The sequence below is a fragment of the Stegodyphus dumicola genome, chromosome 12, assembly GCF_044657685.1.
Source record: "Stegodyphus dumicola isolate Sdum_Otavi_A_Nest chromosome 12, ASM4465768v1".
NCBI classification, from domain to species: Eukaryota; Metazoa; Arthropoda; class Arachnida; order Araneae; family Eresidae; genus Stegodyphus; species Stegodyphus dumicola.
This window is the reverse complement of record NC_140779.1, coordinates 73,038,565-73,061,193: the sequence shown is the minus strand read 5'-3', so window position 1 is coordinate 73,061,193 and position 22,629 is coordinate 73,038,565. Positions and strand designations below refer to the sequence as shown.

Sequence of the window (22,629 nt, the reverse complement as noted above, 5' to 3'; positions counted from 1 at the left end):
TGGTGTATATTACATTGTACAAGAATTCTTGCTTGAACAAAATGTATTCACAATGAATAGAGCATTGAAGCTCCTGGCGAGTGTCAGGTGGAACTAGAGTGACGTATGTCGGCGTCCGAGTGCGTCCCACAAATATTACGGGATTTAAATATGGAGAATATGTGGATTCCTTCTATGTGAATTCCTTCTCTATGGATTCCTTCTATCCACAGGATTCCTTCTCAAGATGTGCAGCGCGTAGGGGATGAACGTGATTGTCCATTAGTAGAATTATTAACGATTGAACCTCCAAACAACTTGACATAAGGATCAAGAACTTCATCTCAGCATAATTCAGCGATCATAGTTGCACTGCTAAAAATAAGTAGATCAGTGTGGCCATTTAAAATAATGCTCTCCTATGATCCCTTTGTACCGATGACTTTCACAGATGCGTTTAAGCTTACTGCGAGTATTTTACTCTTTCCGGATTATAACATGACTGGAATCACTCTTCAAACAATATCGAGACTCAACGGTGCGCTTATCAGTTCTAAGAGTCTGAAACTCTAAGGAATACAGACAAGAAGTTAAAGTTTATTCAAACAATGCTACTTGTAGGAACAATTCAAATTTAACAAAACTGCTCCTGGCGAAGGCCTGAAATACAGAAAAGTTTAAATGCGTACAATACAATAAATTTTCAATGACAGCGACTCCGACATGCCCAACATACATGTTACAAAGAAGAAAGGCATATAAAATTTGGTCTAGAGCATTGAAATACAAACTGTAAATAGCAGCCAGCAGAAAATTCTACCTATATTATTGTATGGAACATGGGAACTCATTCCGTGATTGTCTGGAGTATAAAAAAAACCTTCTAGTCACAGAAGAAAATCCGCATCAGTTCACAGACACCAAATAAGTCCCGAAACTTATAAACTTTCAAACTGAAGAAAAACCAAAAACCCAATTAAAAACCAATTAAAAAAAGGGGGGAAGAAAAAAAAAGAAAAAAAAAAAAAAAAAAGAAAATTCTTAATCCATCCAAGGAGCTACAGGAAGCCACTAGCTGGTTGTTTGATAAGGACATTAGAAATTTCATACAAGAACTCCTGAAGTTAATGAAATATATCAAGAAAGCCAAAACCCTCTTACGACAAGTTAGTTATAAGTATTTTAAAGCCCACTACTGTACTCACCCGCTTTCCAGGATCAAAAAATGAATTTTCTCTTCATAGCAGAAATCCCCGACAGTGCAGTGATCGCTCGAAATTGCAGGTTCTGGCGTCGCTTTCTCAAAATCAGTGTTTTCCTAACAGTGGGCCGTGATCCCAAATGGGCTTGCAAAGCGAAATGTTGGGGTCGCGAAAATTTAATTCAGATGTAGGAATTTAAAGAAACATTAGCTGCAATTTCTTTATTATCTTTAATTTCATATATTACATTTTCTGTACAGAGCAACTTTTATTATTTCTGTACAGAGCAATTTCTTTATTATCTTTAATTTCATATATTACATTTTCTGTACAGAGCAACTTTTAAATACCGATCATGCTGAACTGTAAATCATGTAGACATATTGGAAAATACCGCAGAATAAATGCATCATAATAGCAGTGGCGCATTCCCGTTTCAGCATTTAAATTATTTCAGAATCAAAGTATGCCGCAAACACACAGTACGTAACGTTCGGCGCCCCACAGGCATGCAAATAAGAGGTCGGAGCTGCTGCGACTGGTGTAGATAACGCTTTGCCAGTATGGTCAATTGTTTCTGTTTTATTGCAACAAGTATGTACACCGAAAAAAAAAAAAAAAAAAAAATACAATATTGTAGTTTACTGTTTTCTTCGAATAGGTTGATATCTGTTTAAATAATTACTATGAGAGATGTTATTTTAAATTATATTTTAGGAAAAAAGTATTTTTTTACTCGTGGATAAGTGATTAAACTCCAAAAACGAACGTGATGATGCAGATAGCAATGCTACAAAGTCTCTTCAAATAGGATTTACTAATCAGATAGAGACTTAAAGGAAATAATATAACGAGATATTTCTCCTATTTAGTTTTAGTTTCAACAACTGTGATGGTAATGAATAACTTCTCTGTTTAATTTGCAAGTAGTGTTAAACTGTGGAGAGTATGAAATCATCAAAATTAAAAAGGAACCTTGAACGCAAACATCCTTCATACGGAGGGGGGGGGGAAGACTAAAAGAATATTTCAAATGACTGCTAAAGTCTTCAAATAAAGAAAAAAAAACTATAGCTGTTTAGTGAAAAATATTTACTCTTAGAGTACAAAGTTTTATATCTAATTTCTAAAAGTAAAAGGTTATATACCATTGGAGAAGATCTTGTATTACCTGGTGCTATAAAAATGATAGAAATACTTCATGAATGTAAATATGGCGATGAAATTCGGAAAACACTTTTTTCCAAATTTAAATGTAATTTTTTTTAAAGCGATACTGCCACCAATAGAATTTCTGGAATTAGCAACGACCAATTTGAGCAGTTTATTACTAGACTAAAAGCTCAAAATTTGCAATTCAGTTGAACGAAACAACTGATATTTCAAAAAATTGCTCAGTTAATAAGTATACGTCATATATATTTATAGAAAAATACTAATGAAGGCCTTTTATTTTCCTGTTCTTTGGAAGAACATACAAAAGGAGACATGCTGTTGGAGTTTGCTCAGATGGTGCAAAAGCGTTGGTAAACGAACATTTTGGTTTTAAATCATTTATTAAAACTACTGGTAATAATCATGAAATTTTACACACTGCTTGATCCACTGAGAGCTTTTAGCAACAAAAAAATTAGTATGTTCTTCATCTTTTGAATTAAATGATGTGTTAATTTTGAAGCACATCGTTTAATTCAAACGAAGGAACATCAAGTAACGAGCAAATGCTGCCCCTTTTTGTCTGAAGCATGATACTTGATGAAATAAAAATAAATAAATAATAACTAAAACAAACAAAATTTATAGTTTGACCTGGTGAACGAAATAAAGATGTAAAGCATTATAAATCTTTCTAGTCATTGCGGTGAAAAGGAAATCTATTTCGCTTAAAAGTTTCAAACACTCTTAAGAAATGGAGCCTTGTTGAGGGAAGTATTTCGTGGCAGGGCTCGATTAAAAGCCACCCAGGTCTCTAATTTACGCGTTCTTTCACGGACTCTCAGCCACAACTACTCTTGTTTTTATGTGAGATAGACTGGATTTTGAAGAATATAGGATGGTTTAGGACCATCTAAAATCTTATACTTGTAGGCCCAAGGGATAATTATCCCCTGTTCCTAATTTGGAAAGAAGTTCATGCTGGTGATTATTCTAAACTCTGTCAAATTCTCTGAAACCATTTTAAGATTTATTTAAAAAAATTAGAACGAAAAGACTTGACAAGAACTTAACGAGAAGATTTATAAATGATTGGATTATCTAATATTATAATAATTTACTGGTTTCTTTTTATATGGGGCAATATAAATTTTTTAATTAATTAAAAAAACTTTTTTAATTAATTAATTTTCAACGGCAGGCACTTGCCTATAACGGCATTGGCCACTCCTAAGGCCAGAAGTGGTGGCCATTTTATTGTGGAGGCATCTAATGGGCGTCCACCGTTGCCTTCTGTGAAAAGACAGACAATTTTACATCCATACCCTTCTCCGGGATTCAAGCCCGGGGTATTAACCACTACACCGTCTGGATGGCTTTATTTAAGATAATTTTATTAATTTTAAGTTTTTAAATAAACAAAGTTTATTACACCTATTTAAGTGATATATTTCAGATAGAATGGGACAGAATAATACGTTTGGTCTTTGAACAACAGCCAACTAATAGTCTGAAACTGCGGATGATTAGTAAAAGAATTTATTTCAGTTTAATCTTTGACAACTCAAAAGGACTAGTTGAAGAACATCTTAGCACTTTAGCTCATGTTTAACGTAATTACAAGGCATTTTCCTCAAAACGTTCGCAAGGCAAGTACCTTTTCCTTAAGCACATAGTCCAAGCATACATTGGCGCCAGCTCATTAGTCAGTTTATTTAATGTTTTGCCTTATCAATCATGGCAAAGACTCTAGGGTTATCTGCCTAAGAGCAGGAATATAGCTTCCTTGTAGAAAACTTTCTAAGGAAACTAGACTATGTTCAGCGCACAAGGAAAACTATGGTACCTGCAGCCAGCCTAAACACTGGCTTCTAAATCAGCCAGACCATCAGAGTTCAGCAGTCTTATCCATTCAGCCTCGGGTGGGACAGTAATTATTATTGTGATTTGGAGAAGACTTTGATAAGGTTTTCCTATAAAAGTCGCGCCATTCTAAGGTTGAAATTTACCTAGTTTTCAAATCCAAGTTAGTGGACTTTTCATCGGTTTGTTCTTGCTATATATCAAGAGGAAGACTAAATTTTTATTTTCCACCGAAGACATGTCATTATATCATCGCAAACAGCCGCATTCCTTATTTTCTTTATTGCAACAAGAAGCGAATGTAACTAAAGAAGTAATTAATTTTCCCGATTCCTTTATCAGTTAAAAATAGGAGCTTTAAGCTTTGATTTTATGTTTCTTTTCCCCTTCTCGAAAATAAAATACTAAACTGAAATTGTTCTGGTGTATATATAATGCAAATTTTGAATGAACGAAGCAAAATGTAACATGTCTTCCTCTGCTTTTAGACAAATGTGGCGTCTGTCCGTCGGCCAAAAAGAGAGTGAACCAGAATAAATTCTGCAAGAGAGATTTTGGTAAGTCGTAATTTTTTTTTTTTTTTTTTTTTTTTTTCTTATTTCCTATTTCCCATCATTCATAGACTTAATTCATTCAGAGTAATTTTATGATTTAACAAATGATGTTTGAGGATCAAAATAAATACATAAATAAATTAAATTAAATCATAAGTTAAGAATTTTGATTTAATTTTATTTAAGATATTTGATTTATTTTATTAAGAATTTTGTAAAAATGCAGATTTATTTATTTCTTTTTTGTCGTACTATAACTATTTGACTAATAAGTTAAAAGTTATCTTAGGGCAGCAGTTCGCTTTTCAGTGCGGCTTTTTTAATAATGTTAAAGTATTTGCATTGTTTTACATAAATGAACCAAATGTGTTTAAGCAATTGATTTTTTTTAGTCCAAAGGGGCTTTGTCTCTGAAGGACTATTGTTTTCGTTTTGCGATTTTGCGTCGGACTCATAAACGTCGGTTCACTTTTCAAACTGTTGCCACAAAATGTTAGAGTCCTGCATTATATTTGAAGAAATTAAATAATGAAAAATCTGCATAAATGATTGTCTATTTCTCGCATTGTGATAAAACAATGGTACATAGAGCCATCAAATTTTGAATGACGAAATCCTACTGCGAATATGGGCATCTGAAATCCCAAATTTGGAATTTGTTTTATTATAGATTTTATATTTTGTAAAACTTTAACGAATTTTTGATTTACAAACTCAATGCTTTAAAAGCGAGAAATGGCAACGTTATATAGAAAAAAATACTTTTATCTCCAGCTCGCGAGACTGTGTATATCGGAAATTCTAAAGATATGCTTAATTTAACATTATTTTGCGATATTGCTCTTGAACTGAATTTTATGGTTTAAGTGCAAAGAACATGATATTTAATAAATAAAGGTAACACTCAAAACGTTAAAAAAACGCCCCTTTGGACGTAATTTAAAATCTGAAACATTTCAGATTTTTTTTTTTTTTTTTTTTTTGACTACATATAAAGAATCCCCATTGAAAGTGTCTTGTAGAAAATATACCGAGTGGTTTTCGGTTTGTACAAGAATTCTACAAAACGCGAATTCAGTACACCGAAATGAGGGTGAATTTATTTGATTATGGCAGAGCACATGAAGGTTATCTGCCTAAGGGGAGGGATGCCTTCGTGGAGGACTTTTAAAAGAAACTGGTTCGTATCCACGTTACATAAGGAGAAATCCATGAAAACACCCATGCAGCCAATCCGTGAGCCTTGAAATGAGCCCAGGTCGAACTACAAGTGTTCTGCGACTTACCGCTCGGTCGCTGGTGGACCTGTGAAGTGAGAGAAATAGTAGTATATACCGTATTATGAGAGTGATTAATGAGTTAATGGGAATTTTTTTAAGGGAAATGTTAAAAGTCAAGTAGAAGGGACAGAATCAGACACATTTTGAAGAAATGGCGCGTTGGAGTATAACAAGGCGCTAATGAACGGTAGATAAAAGTGTTCTGCTGGGGCTCAGTTGTCCTGCCCCACGATTATCTTCTTTCCGATCAGCAGATGGGAGCTACATGTGCCACGCGCTTCCAGTTCTCGTCGACGTTTCCTACTTTTTATGGAGGATAAAGTGTCCTATTTTTCTACCTTATTTCTATGATCTTCCCTGGGAAATTCAGTTAAGGAACTCTCACTTTCACCATGCCCTCCGGGGCTCTCTAAGGACCTGGTAAGAGCTAGTATTTTATAATAGCTGCATGCCAGCATAACAAGTAATTCCAAGTTCCAAAGGAGCAGCTGCTGAAAGGAGGTACTCGGGAATCGTTCTCTGTACTTCCTTTGAGTAGTTAATTCATTTAACTCAATTTAGAACTACATGTGTAGGATCCGTACCAGGAACGACGTCCACGGTTAATTCATTCGCAGATATAAAGCATAGGAAAGAGGAATATTCCATTCTATAATTAATAGAAAAACATTATTAGCACTTTACCTGTATTTTCAAGAAGTTTAATCTACGGAATAATTTCTTTTGACCAGTGTTCCAATATTCAAAACAAAAAAAGAACACACCGTAAATTACTGAATAAATATCACCAGACCTGTAGAAACTGGGTTATAAATGACACTGAAGTAAAGTATTTACAATAGAGCTTGAAAAATGTTACTGAATTCAAACTAGCTCAAAAGGTCGCCTAATCCTTTGTTACTTACTGTACAGTGTTCATAACATCAGTGTTAAGCACATTTAAATTACGTGCTATTGGGAATAAAAACAACTCCCAAATACTATAAACATCATCTGCTATCACTGCTACTAATTTTAACCTCACGGATTTTTTATTTTCTATTTTTCTTAAGCAGTTTTGTTTTATGCAGGTAGCTTGTGTTCATTTTCTCATTATTACGCTATAAACAAACTTTATTTTTTAAGGCAGGACCAGTTAATTCGCCTTAGTTAATCGGTAGATGATCGTAATGCTTTTGTTAGTTACGTACTCGTTGGTTATGTAACTAGTAGAATAGTTATTCCTGGAAAGTATTAGTACTAATCCACAGCATCGAAAAATTTCGCAAGATTCTTAGTATAAATCCTGATTTGCGATAAAGATTTACTCCCGACCACTACGCGAATTTTCCTTTAGTTCGCACCATTCATTTTTCACCAAACTTATAATTCATAAAAATTTTGCTGTGATTGCATTAAAAAAAGCAGAGACTATCGACACATAATTCCTCATATTGATGATACCACTAAAAAGAAGAAAAAGAAATATTTTAAATGATGATTCATATTTCAGAGTGTCTACATGAGGAAAACGCGAAAAGTCATATAAGGACTAGCTTGTTTAGATAGCAGTCCAATCTGCTAACAGACAATCCTTAATGAAATTTGCCTATTACTTGCTACTGTGATATTACTTGATAATGTGTATGCACAGGTTGTGTAAAACTGAAGAAAACGATTGCTTTTTGCAGTGAACATTTGAATTCTGACTAAACAGAAGTTCATTTCTTCACTTCTTCAAATGATATATAAACTTAACACAGGGTTAGCACAAATAATTCATTCGTTTTGAAAAGGCTATATTTCCAAAAGTATTTTACGTACACACATGAAAGATATATGAAAAGAACCACAAACTCACCAAGTTTATACACCCTCTACAAATATTTAGTATGTGCCCCTTTAGTAACACGACACAGGTCTAGATGATAATCGAGCTCATTCCATACATTTTGTAGCACTGTGTCCAGATGTTCGTCCTGTCAATTGACCAGATGTTCGGAATACCACAAAAAACTCTGCGGAAGATTTTGCGTCAACGGTTGTATTTCACACCCTCGAAGGATTACACCCGTCGAATAGATTTTTTCGTCAACATTGGAGGACGAAGATTTCGTCACCAATATGATATTTAGCGATGAAGCACTGATCCGGGAAACTTTGTGAAATAGGGAATAAAACTTGGTGAATTTGTGGTTCTTTTCATATATCTCTCATGAGTGTACGTAATATTTTTGAAAATATAGCCTTTCGAAAGAAATGAATCATTTGTACTAACCCTGTATGTTTAAGCACGTATTTCATGGTCATATAATTTCTAAATTAGGAGATATCTGAACTCAATTTAATATTACGGGGAAAAATTTCGGCTCACTTTTATATTAAATTCACCAGTTATCAATGAGTTATCAAAATTTTAGCTATCAATCAGTTTGATCCAATGAACGGAGTAAATGACGGAAAATATTTAGAAAATGTGTTGTTCAAAAACAAGAAGATAAAGAGAGGAATGACAGTATTATACGTAATAAAAGATACTGCATATCGTATAGCAAAATAACATAAAAAAATACTTGAGTTACATTTCATGACGTTGGCTACATCCTCAGATATTCAGATTGCCATAGCCTACCGACTGTACTACATCAGATTCTTAAAGAGTATTATATCCGCATACCGTTTAATGAAGATGCTAACGTGTTTATTGCAAGCGCCTCAGCGGATGACATCAGATGGAAAAAATAAAATATTGCGGATTCTTCTAACACTATTTTTCATTCCTTTATCTTGGATGACTTAAACCAAAAATAGCGTATGTAATCCGGCGCACGAAACATTAGATCCGCGGCAACCCATAAAATAACTCCGATCCGTTAATCCGTCGGAATTTCGGATGATAGCCATATTCGTGCTCCAATGACTTTTCTCACTTTTCGCAGAAAGATAGATGTTGCCAGTTCGCATTCCTTCACACAAACCTCTCTAAGGGCGTGGCCAAGCGGAATTTGATGATCCCGTTGCCGCTAATGTTTGCAAAATGGTGGTTTCCTTTTTTCTGAGAGGAAGAGAAGATAGAGCTTTATGTTCCGGAATGGTATCTTCTATGGTGCGTTTTTATGTGGCCATTCCAATTTTTATCAATTGAATAAAGCAAACAATGCATGTGATTTCAATTTTCTACTACATAATCGATGAGAATGGTAAAAGGATTGGATAAGACCTAAAATATAACAGTTGATCTAAATAAGACTAGATCAACCGAAATGTAAGTAACTTTTTATTTATTACAAGAAATATGTTTTGCAGATTTTTGGGGACGTAAAAAAAAATTTGAAATTTCTATCTGTTTATTTTAATAATAAATATTCGAACTGTATCCAAACGCAATCCAACACGCTTTCCATATTTTGGCAACTTTTTTCCTCCAAGCGTATCTTCATCAATGTCAGTGGTTTAGGTTCTTGATGTTTTCTTTTAGTTGTTCTATTGTTTATTTGTTATTTTCAGAAAACCTTCCTTTTAGGTGTAAAGCAGAGTGAAATAAGATATCGCTAGCTTCTTCGAAGACCGTTTAATATCGAAGAGCCTATGACCTCCTAGATCAAAAGACCTTAAGCTTGATTTTTTTTAGGGGGGGCTTGTCAAGAAATTATACATACACATAATCTGCGAACCTTAGAAAAAAAAAAAGAAAATATTGATATTGAAATTAATTGCATTGGTTTCGCAGAATATGGAAATGGTTTGTATTGTTTTTGGATGGAACTGAAGTGTATTTCGAATATATCGAGCATATAAAGAACATTAAATGTCAATCACCCGCAACTTTTATAGTTTTAAGAAGCTACAAAATATTTTTCATGCAATTATAGAATGCTATGAGCATTTCAAATGTCCTAGTCTTATCCGGATCACTCGTTATATCGACGGCAACAGTGAAAAGAAAAAGACATGAAAAAGAATGAAGACTTTTCTTTGTTTATAGTGACATATTCGTAAAAATAAAAGTAAATAACTTTAATTTTTATCGTGTAGGTTGTCAATTTAAAATAACAAGAAATAAAAATATTCAGAAAAAAAAATTAGAATTCGAATATAAGTAATAAATACTTTATGTGATAACAAGCCTGATGTTACGCTTTTGCTGCCTGGTGCAATTCCTGAGATTTCTAAATTACGCCGCTCGGTGCAGCTGCACCGGTTCTGGAGCCGCCCTTGTACGGTAATATCATGAGTTGGAGAGAAATCAAATAAAAGCTTAGCAAGTTAACTTCGAAAGCTAGAAATAAAAAAGAAATTATCTATCGTAGCCAGAAAATTAGATTTACCTTGCAAGGTACAGACTCGAATGTAATATGCTGAATAGTTTTCTCGTATTTTTACTTTAAAAAGAAAATGCATAGAGTAGCATGTATGGTTTTCCACACAGTAAAGGTAAATACGTTGCATTAAATTATTTTTGGTTCACATAAAGCGTAATGAAAATCAAGTCAAATAACATGTAATATTGTCATATTTATTTATCAACAACTTATTTGAAATAATGCTGACTTTTTGTTGCAGTTATCCAGGCCAGTGTTCTGTCGAGAGAGACGTCCGGAAATTGGATCAAATTCACGATTCACGTAATGCAAGTATACAAGCAAGGACCTTCGAAAGTCCGCAGGGGTACACAGTTTCTTTGGGTCAATATCGCTGACTTAGCATGCAAATGCCCGAAAATAAGAGTCAAGCAAACATACCTCATACTTGGTAAGTAATAATCGATTTTAATAGCATTATATTGTAATGAGCAACAATGTTTTTAATAGTTTTATGCTTCACTGAACGAGGAGGGAAAACTTAATCCCCAATTCCGAAACTTTTCGTGTGCTATAAATGACATATTTAATGGGTAGGCTAATAGGGATGTTTCCCTCTTAGAATGAAGAAAGAAAAGAAAATCTAGACCAGTAATAAAAATTTTAAAAGACACTGCCATAAATTTTAAAGGATTAAATGCATTACAAACTTTCTTCTAGTCTCATACAGAAACAACTGTATTATTTATTCTAAAGTGGTGTTCCACAGTTTCACGACTGAGTTTTTATCACTTTAGAGAACTATTGCCTTATTTCGAGAATTTACATTCTTTTAAAAATAGTCTGCACATTTCCATTGCCGCTGCCAAAGGAATTTTAGATTTGGAGGGTTAAAATCATATTTAATATATACAACATTTGAATTAGATAAGTAGACTTCTTAAACTATCCATTCATCAGAACATCTTCATAAATGATGAAGAAATTCTTAACTAATCTACTACGTAAATTATGAAGAAATTATTAGCAAATCTGTGAGAAGAACTAAGAAAAACTGATTATTCATTATGTTCAGTTAATCAGTTTTTCATTATGTTATTATGTTCAGTTAATCAGTTTTTCATTATGTTCAGTTAATCAGAGTCATTATTCAATAAACTACTGTTCAAGAATTTTCAGCTTTTTTAAGTTCTTTTAACAACTTGGCAGATTAAATCGTTTTATAATTTAGTAACTAATTTAATGAAATTAATTCAAAAGTTAAATTTATTTTTATAGCTTTTTAAACATATCAGTGATGTAATTATGCAAATTGCTGGAAAGGATTTTAAAAGTAAATATCATATGCATTGTAAACTCTTTCTTAGATAACCACCCGCAGTTTTAAATAATTTTGACCTTTTGTGAAGATGAGATCATCTTAGTTTTCGGTTTATTTCATCAGGCAAAACACTCGAGGTCTATCTGCCTAAAAGAAGGGATGCCTTCGTGGAGGACTTTCTAAGGAAAACTGGTTCGTATAGACGTTATACATGGAAAAAGGCGCGAAAAACGTACATGCAACTAGCCCGTTCACCGGGATTCGAATCCTAGTCCGAACTACCAGTGTTCAGCTACTTTAAAGCTCGACAGCTGATGGGCTTGAGATAGTCTTAGAGAAGTAACGCTCAAAACGAGGTTCTTTAGATTCTCAGAAACACTGGTCACCATGAAAAGTTAAATTTATTTTTATAGCTTTTTAAACATATCAGTGATGTAATTATGCAAATTGCTGGAAAGGATTTTAAAAGTAAATATCATATGCATTGTAAACTCTTTCTTAGATAACCACCCGCAGTTTTAAATAATTTTGACCTTTTGTGAAGATGGGATCATCTTAGTTTTCGGTTTATTTCACCAGGCAAAACACTCGAGGTCTATCTGCCTAAAAGAAGGGATGCCTTCGTGGAGGACTTTCTAAGGAAAACTGGTTCGTATAGACGTTATACATGGAAAAAGGCGCGAAAAACGTACATGTAACTAGCCCGTTCACCGGGATTCGAATCCTAGTCCGAACTACCAGTGTTCAGCTACTTTAAAGCTCGACAGCTGATGGGCTTGAGATAGTCTTAGAGAAGTAACGTTTTGAACGAGGTTCTTTAGATTCTCAGAAACACTGGTCATTTTCAGAGATGGTCACCATGAAAAGATTTATAATTTTGGTCAAAAGTTATATTCTTCCATTTTTTTTTTTTTTTTTTTTGTCCCACCCCAAAGTAAATCCCTACATTTGCCTCCTGATTGCTTTATATCGTTCTTTTGAGATATTTATTCAATTCTGTCATTAATAAAGTCACCATTTTTATCACAGCAAGTGTTTATCCTAGCACCAAAAATCTTTCCTGGCATTGTTTACTACATTATAAAACTTTCTTGTCTCTTTGTTTTTTAAGATATTCTATTTCCTATAAAATTTCCTCCCAATATAGTCTCTTTTTCATTTTGAATCATCTTCTTTCTTGTCTTTTAATTTCTCTGTACTCATCCTCAGCATTTCTTGTATAATGTTTTAGCACTAGAAGACAGTACGCATGGTTTTTCTTTTTGCTAATTATTTCACATTCCTCATCATACCAGCTTTTGGCTTTTAGTCCAAAGGGGCTTTGTCCCTGAAGGACTATTGGTTTCGTTTTGCGATTACTATAAATGTCCATTTCACTTTTCAAACTGTTGCCACCAAATGTTAGAGTCCTGCATTATATTTGAAGAAATTAAATAATTAAAAATATGCATTAAATGTATGTATATTTCTCACATTGTGATAAAACAACGGTATGTAGAGCCATCGAATATTGAATGACGTAATCCTCCTACGAATATGGGCATGTGGAAGACCAAATTTGAAATTTGTTTTTTTATCGATTTCATATTTTCTAAAACTTTAATGAATTTTTGATTAACAAACTCAATGATTTAAAAGCGAGCAATGGCAACACTCTACGGGGGGAAAAAAGAGATTTTTATCTCCAGCGCACGGAACTGTGTATCGAAAATTCTAAAGATATGCTCATTTTAAAATTATTTTAGGATATTGCTGTTGAACTGAATTTTATGGTTTGAGTGCAAAGAACATGATATTTAATAAATAAAGGTTAAAAATCTGAAACCTTTCATATTTTTTTTTATTTTTTCATTTAAGAATTAGAAGCACGTTCTTAGCAGCTTCTAATATTATGGTCTTATGGGGGCACTCTAAATATGTGGCATGCCGAAAGTTCTCTCAAGAAATTGATGGTAGGGGAAGAAGGCTGGGAGACCACTGAACCCATCCCTTCGAGGTTGTCTCCATCAAAACTGGGGGGACTGAGCAAACTCCATCAAAACTAGAGTCGTACTGTCACTTGTATGGTGCTCAAGACTCTTGCCAACGACAGGTGCATCTTGCACTCCTTTGCCACAATGGGCATTTCGTGGGCTTGTTCTGATGTTACTGTTAGACAAGTGAGATAAGTCATAACAACAACACATTTATTTAAGATGCATGCCTCCTACCATTAAAATAGCTACTGGAAAGAAAATGACGATTTTGGTGAGGACTGACAGCGAAACTTTGAAAGGGATAATCATTTTACGTTTTCTTCAAATCAAAGTTTCCTCTTCATTCGTAGGATTAAGTTTTTCTTTCGCATATTTTTAGCAACTTATTTTTATATTTGACTAGTATGTGTCAACGTATTGCTACATTTACTCTTATTACCTCTTTGCTATCGGTTTCTTCTAAAATTGCAGTGCCTCAGTCTTCTATTTCTCTTATTACCGCAATGACTCCAGCCTTATATTCAGTCACTGGAAGATTTACCTCCATTCAATAAACATAAAAGGCTGAAATATGCATTTTATGGATTAGCCGTTCAATCGGTGGTGCAAACTACACTCTTCTTTATAGAATTACTTAAATAAATAAATATTTTTCGTTTAAAATAAAAAAAATTCTACGATTATTATGACCTAGGAGCATTTCATTTTAATGATTACCTTGAAAAATAAATGTAATTCACTTTACATTTCAGGTAAAGATATACGTCAGCCAGATCAGGCCGGTCTCACAGCTGACAATCGAAGCATCGTCATCGACTGGAAAGATGAATGGGCTCGACGAATGCGCCGATATCAGAGAAAACAAAGAAAAGGCAAATGCAAGAACTGATGGCAGTGGAAAAGCGAGAATAGGGAAAAAGTACGACACTTTACAGAAGAAATGACTCGCCCTCCTGAAAAACTGCCGGAGTTTACCACATCCAGTCCTAATCTCAGTATATCATTTTTTATGGTTGTGAAGCACGTTTATGATAAGGATAGACACAACGAGATCATAAATATTACAAAAAAATATCAAATTTAAAAGAACCGGGAAATATATTTAAATAAAATTTTCAAATAAGTTTAAAGACACTAAAATATAGCCGAAAATATGAGAATCTGTGCTTTTTGAATGCTTTACATAAAATATTCTTTATAATTTGTATTAAAAATAAATAACACAAACCAAATTTTCAGTTGCAAAATTGAAATTTATGTTTTGCGAGACATTCTCAGGTTTATAACTCAGGATGAAAGAGCATTAGATTTTTTTTTTAAATCTCGAACATGCAAACGAGAATGGATTCTGCGTGGTGCACGCATACATAACTAGGTTTCATAGCTAATGAACTAAAATTTTTCATAAACATTATATCAAGAACATTAACTTATTTCACGAACACAAACAGCCGCAATTTTCATTGAATTCAAAAACTTGCTCGCCTTTCTGCATAATATAAATTAATGTAAATGAGGAAAAGCTAAATTACCATTAACAAAAGAATTCTTTTCCAATGAGTAATGGTGAAAAGTAACTTCCAATATTTTTTTATTGAGAAAATTGACTCCTATAACTAACTACATCAAAATTTTATACAGTCGAAACAAAATGTAGCTCAACATATCATGTCTGAAACGATGATTATCCTGTCACATCTTTTAATGATAATAAAATCATTTTCTCATGAACATTCAAGCAAACGATATTCAGTACAGAATGACTTAATAATTATCTGAAACTATAGATCAAATATGCTTCTTTCAAATTACATTAGTGAAACCAATGCATAAATTTTATATTAGCAAAAAGAAATATTATCATCATCATTATTACTACTTTAAATTTAAATTTGACTTTAAGACACATTTTAAAGCAGCCAAACAAGACAAGATGAAAACTTCTTTCTTTTGTTCAAATCCATAGTTCATTTAAAAAGTGCATTTTATATATTAATTTTTTTTAAATTTTATACTACACTTCAGATTTTTCAGAAAATTCTATTTTTTTAGTTCTTTTCCAGTTCAATCTTAATATTAAAAATTTAAAATTTCAGACAAGATTCTGTGGTGAAATTTAATTAAAAAAACATCAATTTAAAATGATGAGATAAAGCAATTATTAATTATATACTTAATAACCAGTTCTTTTTAACAAAGTAACGAAATATCAATGCAGTAACCCATTCACCTAACATGTCTGCACAAAAAGGAAGCAAAGCTTTAAAACATTAATGATAAGTACATATGCGATTACAGATATTGCTTACCAAAATATAAAGGAGAAAGAATTCTTTTCATATTTTTGTCCAGGGTATAATTTTAAATTACATGTATATATACATAAAAATATATCTCGGTGTTTGTAACAGAAAAATGTTCTTTTAACTGAAGGTATGTTGGTAACAGAAAAAAAAAAGGGGGAAGTGGTATGTCTGAATAAGATTAGGCACTGTGATGTCAGTAAAGTTCGTCGTTTTTTTACAAATAAAAGCATGACAAAAGACAGAAAGTATTCATTTCAGATGTTACGACATAAATTACTTTTTCTGGTCATAATCAAATTAATTGTCTTTGCCTAGTACTTTTACGTACAGTATTTTTCAAGCAAATTCTTAAGCACCCCTTTGCTGTCGTTTATGTGAAATGTGTTTTTATTGTGTGTATATAGCTGTCAATACAGCATTTTGCTTTATTATTTCGTCATCAAAATATATATTTATTTGATTAATTACAAATCAGCTAATATTATACAAAATAAAAAAGGATAATCTAACAAAAAAGTAATAAAATATTCTGTGTGTTTTGCAGATTTTATGTTTTTAGCAAAATTTATAAGGAAAATACGTTCCATACCACAGTCATGCCGATTAAGACCCTTGCTTCAATTAAAAAAAATCTAAGAAGGCATAAAAATTAAAATATAACAAAATAAATTTATAAGGTGCTTAATATTATGATTTGTCCTCGTGTGTTAAAAGTATGTTTGCGTGGCTCTGTTTTCTGCTCTTTTCATTATGTTTTTTTATAACAAGAATAATTTAAATTTTTGGTAAAGCAAGTATTATACAAAAATTATTGACTAATTTGTTTTGTAGCTGAAGGACAAGTTTAAAGAAAATTCTTCGTTAATTAAGAAACTTCAGCATTATTTCAGAAAATTTAAGAAAATCATGCATAAAATATAAATATTTTTTAAGAAATTACTACTAACCAAATTGTAAGTAAAATAACTATGAATTTTTTAATAATTGCTTTTAATATAACAAAATACATTAAGTACTTATAATAAAAATTTTCTTTCGGTTCTGCTGCATGTTGCATCATTGAAAACTTACATTATAGTCAGAAGTAACACATTTATTTACGTTTTGCGCAAACATAAATCATCTAAAAATAATCAAAATGAAAATATTTATTTTGTTGGTGTAAAATTTTGCCTTTTTATACAGTACAATTTATAGAAAATGTGAAATGACTTATAATGTGACTTATAATGTAAGTGGATGTTAATTTATGATCTTACCCAAATTAGATATTGGTTGTTATAGGTAGTACTTAACATATCACACTGTCATCAAAAGTGACAAATAATTTGACTTTTGTGCCATAAAAATTAGAGTAAAGATTTCTTCCATTAAATGTTATGTAAATGTTTGTCAGTATATGCTATGTACTTAATTGTTCTTTATTGTTCCTCTTTGGGAACAGGTTGCCAATAAAAAATTCTATCAAAAACATATCCATTTTCATACAGCATAACTATATCATTAAACAATCACAAAAGTAAATATCAGTGCCTTTATGCGATCTAACTACTCTAGTTCACACAATTTAAATTTTTTGAGAATTATTTTGCAAATTATGTATCTTTTTATCTTGTAAAGAACTCCATACTTAGGGAAATTACCTTTTGCATAAGTGTTCTATTTAGTCTTAAAACACAATTACATACATATTAAAACAATTAATACTAATATTTAAGATCAAATCCATTAGACCTCGTTTTGATTATTATCAACAATATCAAAAACTCCACTAATTATGCTATAAAGAGAAAATATTTTACATGCGTTTATAATAAAAAAGAAAGGACCCTGTGTGCATTTATAATAAAGTGCAATGACTCATTTATAATAAAGTGCAATGATTATCGCAAACCATGAATGAGATGCCATTCATGGTTTGCGATAATTTTGGTGTTCTGTGGAGGTGGCCATCTTCAAGTGATAATATTTGAAAACACTGTTTATATTCCGAGACATTATTGGTCACTTCACTCTGCTTGGGAAAAACTCACCTCCATCTTGCACTAAACAAACGGTTTTTAAAGCTTAACAGCATAACTGCAACTGAAATTTCAAGTGATACGCTATTATATTATAGAAGTGTCATCTATTGGAACAATTTCCCATTAATATCCATTTACCAAGTTTTGCAATTTTTTAATGTTTGATATGTGCGACGTTTAATCACCTGGTGTAATAAAATAAACAATACGAACAAAAACCTAACTGAAGACTTTCGACTGGACATACATCAATCAGAACAAATTTTACAAAAACTTACACTACCGCAGTATAGAATTCATAGGCATTCTTCACATAATGATACACCAATAAGTTCAAGGCCAAAACTTGGGAACATTTACAGAATATATTCTTGCAACTGAGAAGAAAATAAACTGTTTAAAGGGAGCCAAGTAATCAAATCAGAAGCAAAACTTTCTGGTAGTGTCAACAATGCAGAATGCCTTTGTACTTGCAAAAATGTTTTGAAAACTTCCACACTTGAAAACTATTAGATATAATCAATTACATATTTTCTTAATTTTTCAGGGAAAAGGGGGGGGATCATTTCGATATTCTGTGGCGCCTTACAACTATTCTTTTCATTTATACAATATATAAATAATACAATGAAGTACGTTTATTTTTTATAATGGTTTATACAATAATACCAACTAATAAAAATATTTCTTTTAGGAACGGTGCCTAAGTTGCGACTACTTTTCAAATTTCAATCTTACTCTAAAGGGTCTGGTTATTTGAATATGGCAAAGCACAAGAGGGCTAGCTTCCAGGGAGGGATGCCTTCGTAGAGGGCTTCCTTTCGGGCCACTACGCCTCTTGTGCACTCTTTCAAGAAAAACTGGTTCATACAGAAATCACATAAACCAACCATACCGCAAACTCGTTCGAATCCAGACTGAACTAATAATATCCAGTGATCTTAACTATTCGTCTACTGGTGAGGCAATGGAAAAAGTTAATGAATCTTTTTTGTTATGCTACAACATGCACCAAACAATTTTCTATGGAAAAATATATGTACTAACAAATGCCTAGAGATCATCGTTAAACTAAATGTTTTGTTCTTTTCTGTTATGACAATTTTCTTGTTTTCAATATAAGTACTGTTAATAAAAAGTTTGTAAAGTGTGTCATTCTATTTTGTTCTCTCTTTATTGAAATAACTTAGTTGTGAGATATATTTCTTAAATATGTAAATTATTTTATCACAGTTGAAATGAGTTAATGACAAAAATATTTTTTTTTCCATTGGAACTATCAAATTTCACATAGAAATCTCCAGACAAAATTATTTGGTGTGTGTTTCCATAACTGAAAAAAACCAGAGTTTTCCCCAATATTCCAAATGTGGTATCGTCATTTGGAACATGTTGTTGGTACACATTTTTTTTTTTTTTTTCTTTTAAGGCACCCAGAGTAAAAAGTCACAGGAAATTAGTTTAGAAGACCTTAGCAACTACATGTTCTTGAAAGTTAATCTACACGCAAAATAAATTTTAAACTTCAAGCACAGTTTTATGTAAGAAGTGAAGTATCATTTTTTAACAGGATAGTTAAAACTATCCTGTTAAAAAACGACAGTTTCATAGCACATAGTCATCAAACTGGCTCAAAATTCACCACAAGTTTGCCCACAGCAGGCAATGTTCAAAGCATTTTAGAGAATGAAATTGGACCAATAAGTGATAATGAAAACTGCACATCATATACCTCAGCGTCAGCTGACTTGATGCGACTCTTCCTTCCTTTCTTAGAGTTATTTAACAAGCTGTGCACGATGAAGCTTGCAAAGACTCTCTGCCTAAGGAAAGCATTCATGCAGAATTTTCACAGGCTCTCTAGCTAAAAGAAGCATTTATGGAGAATTCTCAAGGGCTCTCTACTTAAGGAAAGCAGTCATGGAGAATTTTCAAGAGCTCTCTATGTAACGGAAGCATTCATGTAGGGCTTTTAAAGGTTCCCTACCAACGGGTAGCATCCATGGAGGATTTTCAAAGGAAAATTAGCTCATGTTTATGTTGCTCACAGAGGAAAACACTAAAATGTTTAGGCAGAAAACCCGTTCACCTGGATTTGGACCAAGTTTGCATTATGTAAGTCCATGAGACACATTCTATCTGTTACTTATGGCCCGTATTTTTGCAAAATAATAGGCTTCTACAGCATGTTCCATATTCATAAATTTTCAATAACTTAAGTCGTTTGCATGTTTAATGGTTTGCAGACAAAGAATGATCCTGTATTTAGAATTCTAAAATAAGATACATCCAAAACTTTAGATCTGTTATTCACAGTTCATATAGGGATCTTCACCCTCTCTCCCATCATAATGTACAAGTGAAAACTCACAATAATTACCATAAACAGAACTTCATCTTATTGTATATTATGTGCACCTGACTGTCCAATGACTACAAACTGTTCACAAAATTTAGATTAACATGTAGACAGCCTTTAGGACATGCTATGCATAATCACTAAATTAAAAAAATCAGTAAGAGAACAAATTATCAAAATTAATACATTTAAATGAATTTTTAATTAATTACTGCTTTGTTCTATCATTTGCTTGTTTGTCTTTATCAATTTAACATTTTTGTAATTTTCTGTTATAGATTTAAATTACTGATATATTTTCTATTAAATTACTGTAATATTTTCTATAATTATGCCGAAAATCAAATTGCAGCTCTCAGCAATGAATTCCAATGATCTTAAACTGTTCAATCAGTTTCGCTTATTTTCATGAATATTCCCATGTGGCATAACTTGTACTACCTGAAAGTACAGGTAAAAGTGTTGGAAGAACCAGAAACTTCATTTAAGATCGAACAAGTATAGCTCCCAAACACTAACCGAATAGAGCAAATTAAAAAAAAAAAGCTATTGACCATTCTTTGGAAATATACATAAATTATTATTAAGAGAGATGCATTGATTAAGAAGAGGTCAAAAAGGGAGAATATTCAATATGAAGCAGCGGATGGACATAGCCTACATCGCCAGGATTGCCTCCTCCAGTAGAAACCGGGCCTCTCATTCATATCACAGACATGTATCAATTTTGTAGATAAAAATACATAATTCTGTAAATGCAAAAATACATAAATAAGAATAAACATGAAATACATGAAATACATAAGAAGAAGGATATACATAAAATACATAGAAATAAAATAAAGAATAATACATAAAAGATGAAACATAAAATATCATACAATTAGAATTTCCAAATTTAGGGAAAAAGTTAAAACATATAATAATGTATGATTATATGTCATGTATAATGTGTAAAATAAAAAAAGTTAAAGAAAATAAAGAGAATATGTTGTGTTTCAAGTTACTGCATCATTAAAGTGTTCATGAATAAGATTTCATATAAAAGAGTTCATGATTTAAGTTTATATATTTGATGACTAGCAGTTAGGCACTGTGACTCCTTTTTCAGTTCATTTTTGCTGCCATGACTCTATTTTTATAGTCTATAGTTTAATGTGAATTTTTTAATGCCTTTGTTGTGGCGATCTAGGCAGTAAGTATACGTTACAATCGGTGCAGTTAATTCTTTTTGTTGATTGAAATTATCGATAGGTAGTTTATAGTATCTTGCATCATTGTTGATTAGACCCGACACTCTTTGGTATCTCCCAGATTTAACTTGTTTGATTTCTATTTGGTGTGTGGAACAGAAAATAGTTGAAGCAAGGTGACTGCAGTCAAAATTTGTGGCAAACTTTTCATTGTTAATCCAATAATTTAATGCAATATGGAGTTTGAGTTGTGCAATTAGAAACATGGTGTTGTCCACCACAGAATGAACATCTTGGTTTAAAGTAACAATTTTGTGGAAGACGTCCTGCCATATTTGGCATCTGCGTACACACACACACACACACACACACACACACAAAAAAAAAAAAATGCGATTATTTTATTGGTTCAACATCCAATATATATTTTTTATTTATACAATTTTGAAAAGATTGGTCATGGCATTCTATGACCCGTTTTTCATTATTGTTTGGACCAATCGATTTAAATAAGGGTATTAGTTCTGAACTGTTTGATTGTATTTCTTGGACTATAATTTGAATCAGTTCATCAGGATTGAAATTTTTTGATATATTATGAATTGTGCATTTTGGTAATCTTGCTTTGGGAAATATGACGTCAACTATTCCTTTGCAGTTGTTTTAGTACGGAGATTATAGCAAATTTTTTTTACGTGTTCTGGATTATGGCAGTGAATAACTAGGCCTCCTTGGCGTATAGTATTAATTTTTTTGACATTTATGTTTCATTTTTATTGTGGAATTATTTCTTGCAGTTTATCTTGAAAATTTTTACATATTCTTGCATCTTTTGTGTAGAACAGTATAGTATTATTCAGTTTATTTGGTGTAGTTTTCATTATTTCTGCATATAATCTTGAATTTGCATACATGGAGTTGTCATCTGGTTGATGTGTTTGAAGGTTAGAATCTGAAAGCACAGTGGTATAGTCCTAGAAACTAGAAAAAAGATATACATAATGACGCTAATACCTTTTAAACAGCGCAAGTAAAACCTCATATCAAGGCAGGAACAGAACCTTCTTTCATGCCTCAGGTAAGCCAAAGAGTGTCGGGTCTAATCAATAATCTCCACTCACCATATGGTTCATAAGT

At 32.3% G+C, this 22,629-nt stretch overlaps 1 protein-coding gene across 3 annotated transcripts in view; it reads left to right on the top strand.

The window, feature by feature from the left end:
• NetA (Netrin-A) overlaps positions 1-19,187 on the top strand; it is a 219,833-nt gene extending 200,646 nt beyond the window's left edge. For 2 of the 3 annotated variants that reach the window (XM_085806573.1, XM_085806571.1), the window contains 3 exons: positions 4,688-4,756; positions 10,576-10,764; positions 14,363-17,391. In XM_085806573.1, the coding sequence (XP_085662699.1) occupies positions 4,688-4,756; positions 10,576-10,764; positions 14,363-14,499 (395 nt within the window). In that variant the 3' untranslated portion in view covers positions 14,500-17,391. Of the gene's footprint in view, positions 1-4,687; positions 4,757-10,575; positions 10,765-14,362; positions 17,392-18,634 lie in introns of those variants that run through there. The other variant, XM_085806572.1, reaches the window with a different exon arrangement.
• Positions 19,188-22,629: the final 3,442 nt, after the last annotated feature.